The following is a 9,817-nucleotide window of genomic DNA, read 5'->3' as shown; positions in this document are numbered from 1 at the left end:
AGTAAGTAGAAAGCTGGCACGAGTCCCACCTGAAAGGCTTTCACTTCAGAAGTGGGCTTTCCTGAACTGGTTTAAAACAAACACCTCACCTCCACACACAAAATCCCAAATCCCAGCATTTAAATACAGAAGCCCTCCCAGCTACAAGAGAAATAGTGGCATAGCTCAAAGTCACAACAAGGAGACACAGAACAAACATGATAAAAGGTGCAAGAATGAAGCTTCCAGATGAACAGAGCTCACTCCCTAGCAAGGAACTAGACAGCGAAATAAATGAAAAAGACAGAATTTAGAAGGTGAAATATTTATAGTTGCCCTCTTTTCAACTCTCTCAGCAAAGCTCCAAGGACCACAAAGCTTGCCTTTCATTAGGCTCTGCTAGTACACTAATGGGCACATTCAGAATCTGCCATCTCCCATCCATTTCCTATTACAGAGCATGACAGCTACAGAGCTACACGAGTCCTAGCCACGGAAAGGTTTGGAAGTCCACCTAGTTGGAGTATCATATGGAGAACTAGGACGCTGCACCTAAACCTTTTCTTAAGCAAAGGATAATGTTAAGTTTTCTGCAAGAAAGACACAGACATATGTTCTATATCTTCCTTAGTAAATGGGAGAAAGAATGATAAATTAAGAAATCAGAGTTTAAGAATCAAGACATAAACATTTTACAAAATTGTAATCTGACTGTTACAATTACAAATACTGACAATAACATGTTTTGCACTCATTTCACAAAAAAAAGACTTCCAGACCGCCACTGGTCATTAGATCACAAGTTGAACAATTAGCCCAGAGCACAGCCAGCATACGCAGAATGAAATACGGTTGAAGGCATGTAGTTCAAAATTTTTCAGAAGTGAAAAAGGAAAAAAAAAAAAAAAACCACCTCACAGCTGTAGATGAACACATACAACACAGGCAAAAACAAGCTTGGAAACTCATAGCACAGACTGCATTATCTCTGAAAGCCAGAAGGCCATGAAAAATGTGATGAAACAGAAATGGTTTTGCTGCAGCCCAGCTCAGCAAGGGCTTTATGCAGCAGCATTGAGTTCCCATTTACTGTGCAGCTGCACAATAGCGCTCATGTTCTGGAAGGAGGTTGGCAAGAATTTAACTACACATCCTAACAGAACACCAGTGGCTTGCATTAAATCTAATAATATGGCCTGGTAAGGGGAAGTGCAAGCTGGCTTGCATCCCAAACTATAATAAAGGCCTTTTGCAGATAGGCGGTCCAGACAATGTCTCCCTTTCCAAGCCTAGCACTCACCACAGAAATTAATGGAGCTGGGAAATCCAAGCTGAGCCTTTCAGGTGCCTGCAATACAGTTTACCCTGTGTCATAACTCTGGCTGCAAAACTGTTTTCTGGAAAGCTCTGGAACAAAGCCAAGCTTGTCAGCCTTATGGTAGAATTAATCTCTCCTACAAAGCTTTGCCCCACTCCAAGAGCGTTACCAATAAACCATACACCTGGTTACCATAAGAAGCACAAGTGTTTTTCTTGCTTCTCTGCAATTCAGTTCAGAGCCTAAGTATTAAAGAGATAGGAGACATATCTATGCCATGGTGCAGCATCACGGAAGCACATCCAAGCTATCTCAGATCCAGCTGCGGCAAAATGCCCCTGTCAGCACAGCAGCATGACCAAATTAATTTAACTTGCTAAGCTGGGCTAAACTATCCCAGAGGGAGAGTGCTGTACTGATGTGACTATACTGCAGTCTCTGTACCTTTGGGGAGCACTGCCTTCACATTGCATAGATTCACCTTTGGAAGTACCATGCCTAGGTACCAGGGAAAGAAGAGCAGTGCTCTCTAGCACAGCTATACTGGCTCTGGCACAGTTCCATGCCCGCAGCAGCACTTATCTTTAGTCTACTGCTGCTTTGCAGAGAGACAGACCTCCAAAACGTAACCTGGGAGCAAGGATAACTGCAGGCTGCAACATACCAGCAAATATGCCGAAGTTGTTAGTGAGGTAACATTGAGGGAATTTGAGGAGAGAGGGAAAGGAAAGCCATAGAAAACAAGCAGCAAGAATGTACAGCATCCCTGGTCTTCTGCAAGGCATGCAGAGATGAAAGAAAAACACACCTCAGTTTGGACACAAAGGCGACAGATACTCACAGTCTCAGCCATAGAGTACTCGGAGTTCAGCTTCTTTGCCAACCCATAGTCTCCCAATTTAATCAGGTTTGCCTTGGTTAGAAAGATATTTAATGTCTTTATATCTCTGAAAGGAGAAAAAGAAATGCAGACACTCGGATATATTTCTGAAGGTCACAGTTTTCCACATGCTACTATACCTCCCCCCCTGTAAATGAGGTACTTGCTGCTCTGCCAGTCCTCTCTCATGCACACAGAGCTCTCCAAAGGCAATTTGACCACAAGTACGGGGGCAGTAACTGCAGTTATCCATGTCTGATCACATCCCCACACAAGCACAACACAGTCTAAAAACCTCAGGCTCCAGACACCTATGTAAAGGCCACAAATCAAAGATAGTTCTTTTCCCCCTCTCAGGCTCTTCTTGTATGAAGGTCATTGAGCAGGTCTTATTTTTCCTGGTTTTATAAATAGACCCAAGCCAGGAGTCGCTGAGCTCAGTAAAAACATAAATGTACGCATGAATATGTATGTATGCAAATATAAACATATACACAGAGGGTGTGAAACAGATGCCACTCTAGAACTCAAGCATAACATCCCCCTACCTTACACCTCAAGAACAACTCTATAATGTGACGTACTACACCCAGAAGATCAAAAGGTTGATGGCCACAAAAATGCTGAACTCCAAAACTTATTGAAAACACTTTCTCCCAGACAGAATAATGTATATGTAGTTTCACAGATCAATATAAGAGGCTGTAAATACAGAGAGGAAGCCCCCACAGTATGATACGTTTCCCATGGCCAATACTTCATAACACCCCCTTTTCCTAACGTACCATCAACAACTTCCCAGTGTAGATCAGGACAACATCAAGTAAAGCAGCACTTTGCATTCATCCACTTGGGGCATCGCAAAGTCCTGGGTCACTCTGACAATGTCTGCAGCAGAAGAAATCACTGCAAACATTTAAATAACTGTTCAATTCATTATTGTGGAAGGATTTGGGGCCACACATTCCTAGACTGTGAACCCTGCTGTGAAGATGGGCAACAGAGGTGGTAAGCAGCAAATCACTGCAAAGCAGGACAGACATGACATCTGCTTTAGGTCAAAAACTTAGGCACTACTTTGTTGAGTGTAGGGTACCAACCCTTCATTAGCAAGGCTTGTCAATTACCAAAGATTTAGAGTGACAGCAACCAGAATGCTATCCCACAGAAAACACCCTCACACAGCTATGCTCATTAGATAGAGAAGGATGCTGTGCAGCACACGATCCAACCACGCTGGAAACAGCTGTTTATGTGTGCGGTACTCCCCAGCACATCACAGCCTCCCTGAAGCACGCATAAGCCATGAAATTTACCCCTCCCAAACAGAAAAGGGTGACAGAAAAAGGTACTTAGCTACTAATTAAAATCTCAGAGTCAATGTCAGAATCACCACTACCAGCTAACAAGCTACATTACTTCCTTAAATAACTGGCTGAAGAAATGGGATTCAGCCAAACACAGGACAAATCTTTGCATGGGTTACATTACATCAACGCATCAATGCAAAGTCTTCGTCACTGTTAGCCTCCAGGAATTACAGAAGGAGGTAGGTCTTGGTTTGTAGCTATTAACTGTGGAGCGGGTAGGAAGTACCTTTGGTCTGTGGTAACTGTTCTTCCTACCCACTTTAGCAAACATCATTTATGTGTTATGGCAATAAAGGGCCAATTTACTTCCTTCCTACATGGATTAACTCTTTGTTCACAAAGCTCCAGCATCAAAGACAGTAATTCCATTTTCATATACAACATTTTTTGCACATTTATCACAAGGCGTTTTCCAGCCCAATAAAAATTCTTTACGGAAGTGATACTTAACACCTAGGCAGTCCAGCTACGCTTTGGAGAGGAGCTCAGCGCTTGCTTTAAACACACAAGCAAAGGCTACTCAAAGGAGTTCTGCACTCGCATCCACAAACCGCACTGGCTACCTTAGCTTTACTGCGTGCCACACTTACCTGTGAAGAATTCCTGCTCGATGAATGCAGCTCACAGCTGATGCAATTTGAAAGAGATACCAGAGTCCCTGTCCCACAGAGGGACAGCAAGAGGGCCTGACCATACCATTTAGATGCTCTTTCAGGAGTAGGAAAATATAGAATTTCCTGTTTTGGAAATCTCTGAAAAGATATTCCAAAAGGTAGATTGTTCTAGTGCTGTTCATAGTGTCTGTCCTGACAAGCGTCACAGAATTCAGTGAGTGAAAAGACTTAGGAATGACAGCTAATGACCACCTCAGGAAGACCTCAGGGAAGTTGGGCTCTCTGGAATATGATCTGTGATGATTTAGTATCTGTCATGAGCCGGAAGGCCTTAAAAGCCATTATATAAGATAAATAAGTGTATGTGGTGATAACAGACAGTAGAAAATAAGTTAAAAAAAAAAAACAACTAAAGAAAAATAAAAGAAAAAGGAACAAGAAAAAAATCTATGGTGAGACAGGTTCAAGGTAATTACTCACAAAAGAACCTACAAAACGGTTAAGAGGAGATCCAAAATGAGTACCAACCAGGAAGAAACAGAGAAAGAGGTTTTAAAGTTAAATGTTAGCCAATATGATAAGATGTCCAAAGTCAGTTGAGCACTCTCTTTCATTGTTTCTCCCTTGGAAGTTTATACTGCTTATAGACAGCCAAAAAGGAAAATAAACAGTTTCTGATAATCCATAAATGCTTGCAATATTCAACAGGAGAGGAAGGATGTCATGTCAGTCCCCAGATATACAGAGAAATTCCCCACCAGCACTATGGAAAAAATGTTGCATAAATCCTTAGATAACCAGACAGATCCCCAGAACGTTAGGCTAGCCCCACTGCTCCCTCAAACCAGTCCAAATTACCTCTTCTTCAAATAACTTGTCTTTCTGCCGCAGAATCTTATCGTAGAGGTTCCCTCCTGTAATTATAAGGGAGTGAGAAAGACAGAGAGGTTCATCTTAGTTAATGGCAGTAGTTACTCTGCTCAGGTACTATTGGGAATACTCAAATCCCCTAAGAGATCTGATGAATCACTACAGCTCTCCCTCAGCACTTTTCACTTAAACACGTCACGCATTCATAAAATTAAGCCCTTCTTCCATCTAAGAACTTCACTGGCATATCTAAGCTAAGCAGAGATGATTCTTTTTTACCACCACCATTTAATACTCTCTGAAAAGCGCATCAGTAAGATAGGCTAGCAGTCCCTACCTTTTTACCTGTAAGCGCTTCTTGGGTCATGTAAACATTTATAACCTGTACACAAAATCACAAGAGATTGTTCTCCTCAGCATTATATATAACTAAATAATACATTTAAAAAAAAAAAAAAAAAGAGAGAAAGAAAGCAATCGTAAGTTCAGAGTAGTCCCTGAAAGCACAAGTTACTGCCTTTCCCCACTTACTGCCCAGCTCTGACCTGCCTCTCCTTCATCTGCCCTGCCAGATACACCGATGCAGAATTCACAAAGTATTGACAACAGCAGCACCACCAACAGAAGCCTGAAATCAGCAGACTCTTCAGGCCACCTCACAATTTCAAGATGGCAGACTGAACATCAAGGAAAGCTAGAAGAAATTATGCTGAGAGCAGCAGGCAGTGAGGCTCCCTGCCAGATTAGCATCCTACCAGTAAATACCAAATCTCTGATCACATCCTGCTGCTATTCCATTTCCCAATTATCATATATCATGTCCTAATAGTAACGGAACACCAGGCCCTTTCCCATTCCCATGGGTATGGTGCAAGGCAGCTTTCTCCTGTATGATTTCCATGGGTCTATCAAGCTGAGATGTCCAAAGCAGATTGCAACAGCTCCTTTGCCTCCGTGAGGGACTTATTTTAGACTTCCACATTAGGAAGATTTTTCTGATAGTCTAATTAAGGTTCCCTTCACTTAATTTCTTCTCAGTCAACCTCTTAACATTTCTTTTTTCTGCCTTATATTCACATTTCCAAATTACCACTCTTCACATTCACAATTTAACCAAAGTATGCACTTCTGCCTCTTCTTATGAACCTCTTTCCTAGCGATTCAGACTGTGCAGGCTTTTAGTGAATTCTGTTCCCCACCTCTGATTTTTTGCCATTTTTTCTGCAGCCCTTCTGAACCAAAGAGCAGCATGACAAATGAGCAGCATCGCCAAAATCCTACACAAGAAGACAAATTAGCTCTTGACTCAGATAACCAATGCCTCTATGCACACATGCTAAAAAGAAAAACTAATCACAGAATCACAGAATGGCAAGGGTTGGAAGGGACCTCGGGAGATCACCTAGTCCAACCCCCCTGCTAAAGCAGGCTCTCCTATTGCATGTTACACAGGACTTCATCCAAGCGGGCTTTGAATATCTCCAGAGAAAGAGACTCCACAACCCCCCTGGGCAGCCTGTTCCAGTGCTCTGTCACCCTCAGAGTAAAGAAGTTTTTCCTCATATTCAACTGAAACCTCTTATGTCTCAGTTTGTACCCACTGCCTCTTGTCCTGTTGCTGGACACCACTGCAAACAGTCTGGCTCTGTCCTCGTGACTTCCACCCTTAAGATATTTGTTGATGAGGTCCCCTCTCAGTCTTCTCTTCTTCAGGCTGAACAAGCCCAACTCTCTCAGCCTTTCCTCGTAGGGGAGGTGCTCCAGTCCCTTTATCATCCTAGTTGCTCCCCTCTGGACTCTTTCTAGGAGTTCCTCATCTTTCTTGAACTGGGGAGCCCAGAACTAGACACAGTACTCAAGGTGATTACTTTCTTCTTTGTTTCGTCTAATCACATCTAACCTTCTGACACTCTCTCTTCAACAAATGTATTTTATAGGATATTTCTTCCCAAATCTATTTCAGATCTATTAATTGATGTCATTCCATGATTAATCCAAGTCTTATGGTACCATGATATATATACAGAACTATAGGCAAATAAGTCAATAACTTGGCTTCCTCCCCTGTAAAATGTGGACAATATTTACTCAAATTTGAAAGTCTTTCCTAGATCTCCAGAAGAGACATGCCAATTAAACAGTAAAAACTTTGGATTCTGAGGAGTGTCTGATAGCAACTAATCCAGCCTTACTTGAAAAAATTCTCACAAATTATTTTGGTCTTGTACACTGTAAAAAAAAGCCACAGAAACCACTATCAACACACTGGCAAAACCAATATCCATTAGTCTAAATGAGATTCCCTCTTTCTCATGTCCTCAGTTCTGTACCACTCAGACATACTCAGGCAATGCAGGTTATACACTCTTCTCTTGGTTATTGTCCCAAAGTAAAAAACCATTCAGAGACATTAACAAATACATACAGACATCAGTACCATGCAGCTTGTCTCTATGCCCTCCAATGAATTTATAACAGCCCTGAGCATGCAGTCTTTTCAAGGCAGCTAAATAACTCACAGAGAGTACTCCTAAAATAAATGGTGCAAAGAGCTAACATTCCCCTACTCTTGCACTGGACTCCACCCTGCATAAGAACAAAAAGCAGAGAAGCAAAACCAGCTGTGGCCAACCTGCCAACCAGGGTGGTTGATGCCCTTCAAAAACACTTTGCACAGCTCTGCTGTCCTCCCCAACCCGTCCCAGTGAAAGCAAACTGTCCAAGATGATAACTACATGATGATAACCTTGTCCACCAAAAAAGTTTCTGCTGATGAGCCAAGGCTTAACGTGACGCCCAAAACCACACACAGGATACCTAGCCAGGAAAGCTGTCCCACTCATCCAAATAGGAACCATACTGCAGTCCTAGGCAGGTGTCCTGTTCCAGCAGTATTAGCTGTATATGACCTCCTCTTCCAGCTGTATAAGAGCAGCTGCAACTCAGACACTTGTATCAAATCCTTCTCCTCATATCAAAACCTCTCCATCCCAGCCGGGACCATTTCCCTTGCAAACTCCAAACAATACCATCTGATTTACTCTTGGATGGAATTTTAGTTTTCCCTGCCACCAGAAGGACCAGATTTTTTTTTTTTCTTTTATTAGTAAACATAGAAGCTGACCGTATAAGGCAGGAAAAAGTCCTGATTGTGGTGTGCCAGGAGACTTTTAAGCTTTGATTTATAATTGCCAAATGGAAGGGTCTATTTAAGCGACACTACTGAAAAAGAGCCCCACTCTGTACTGGCAGAGAGGCCCAAATATCCTCATGGTCTTCTCCCACTGTCCTCCTAAAAGAGCACAGCAAGGCACATTAGAAGTGCACATTACCGATAAACCCACTTATTCCACTGCACCAGCTACTCAGAAGACTCAGGAAATCATCTACTGCCTGAACTGCCTGCACTAACTACTGGGCTTCTTTCTTTGGCACCCGAGACACAAACCAAACAGAAGGGTTCGCAATCTCTGCTTCAGGAGCTATGCAGCAGAATTCACCTCCACTCCCCCGCTCCCCAGAGGACGCCCCAGGAATCCCCCCTGCAGGTTCTGCAGGAGGGTGACTCAGCGACACGGCAGCCGCCCATTTGGATCTCACCATTACAGTACTCCAGCTCAATCAGCAGCGTGGTGTTATCCATGAAGTGATTGTAGTACGCGATGATGTTCTCATGCTGCAACAGGGCAAGGATAACGATTTCGTTCAAAGCATCAGGACGCTCCTCGGGTCAGGTCCACCTCCTTCCACACTACAAGTGAGTCATCCTGAAACACAAAAACATCTTTTAATTAAAAACACACTACCGTGAAGAGAACAATATGTGCCATTATAGCAGGAAATTAAAATTTCAGGAGAGGTAAAAAGACTTCCCTGCCTCTTACAGATTTCAGACAAAGGTTCTTCACAACAGTAAGTTTTGAGGTTTTCTGTTTGTCACTAGGAATAGCGGTGGCCTGAAGCTATCTTTCTAGCTGGCCAGCACTCACTTTGGAAAAAAACCCAACCAACCAAAAAAAAAAACCCCAAACAACGAAAAAACCAAAACCACATACTACAAGGTTTCCAGGAAAGACACAGGATTTGTTTTGTTTCAATAAAGACTAAACACACTGCAGCTCAATAAAGGAATAACAGTCTATTTCCAACCCCGTAACTGCAGGATACTGTACAAGACCAAATACTCAGGTATTCCTAAAAAAAAAAACCTCAAACCCAACCAAAAAAAAAAACCCATCAAGGAAACAAGAACAAATTTAGTTTGCCCTTGTTAGGCCCACCCACGTTGTCAGACACACTAGGCGTGACCTGTTAGGTGAACAACGTTCACTTACAACCATTCAAGCCGTGACACCTCAGGGTGCCTTCCCCCCAAAAAACCTGAAGAACTTCCCTTGGGAACCAAGTCAAGCGCTTTTCTTTGATGGCCGCTAAAAAGCACAACCACAATTGCACCAGATGGGGTTAAACGACTCGGGAGCAATGGGAGGACTGGCTTTTCAGCCAGTTTCCCCTGATTACACTGAGATGCTGATCACACGAGAGTGATCTATATGAGATGCCCCCACGTCCTCTGTGACCGGAATAAAACACAGAAAAACGAGGAATCTATTAGCACTGGAAAGGGCCTCCACATCTCCCTGTGAAACCTCAGGGGACCGAGAGACTGGCGGCACTCAAACATGCCGAAACCCAAACCCTCTGCTCCTCGACACCAAGGGCCGAAGTCGTCGCTTCGCGCCGGGCTGTTCCCGCCGGGGGCTGTCACCCGGGGGGCTGTCCGTCC

The 9,817-nt window shown here is 43.1% G+C and overlaps 1 protein-coding gene across 5 annotated transcripts in view; it reads right to left on the bottom strand.

The window, feature by feature from the left end:
- Positions 1-8,794, bottom strand: part of NEK9 (NIMA related kinase 9) — a 23,488-nt gene extending 14,694 nt beyond the window's left edge. For 3 of the 5 annotated variants that reach the window (XM_035902013.1, XM_035902014.1, XM_035902016.1), the window contains exons 1-4: positions 8,632-8,794; positions 5,018-5,075; positions 4,138-4,215; positions 2,139-2,244 (exon numbers count right to left, since the gene is read on the bottom strand). In XM_035902013.1, coding sequence (XP_035757906.1) covers positions 2,139-2,244; positions 4,138-4,215; positions 5,018-5,075; positions 8,632-8,674 — 285 coding nt within the window. In that variant the 5' untranslated portion in view covers positions 8,675-8,794. Of the gene's footprint in view, positions 1-2,138; positions 2,245-2,962; positions 3,084-4,137; positions 4,216-5,017; positions 5,076-8,631 lie in introns of those variants that run through there. The other 2 variants (XM_035902015.1, XM_035902017.1) reach the window with 2 other exon arrangements.
- Positions 8,795-9,817: the final 1,023 nt, after the last annotated feature.

Source organism: Egretta garzetta, unplaced genomic scaffold, assembly GCF_000687185.1.
Source record: "Egretta garzetta isolate BGI_Z169 unplaced genomic scaffold, ASM68718v1 scaffold79, whole genome shotgun sequence".
NCBI classification, from domain to species: Eukaryota; Metazoa; Chordata; class Aves; order Pelecaniformes; family Ardeidae; genus Egretta; species Egretta garzetta.
Note: the sequence above shows the minus strand (reverse complement) of the source record. Positions and strands in the feature narration are given on the sequence as shown.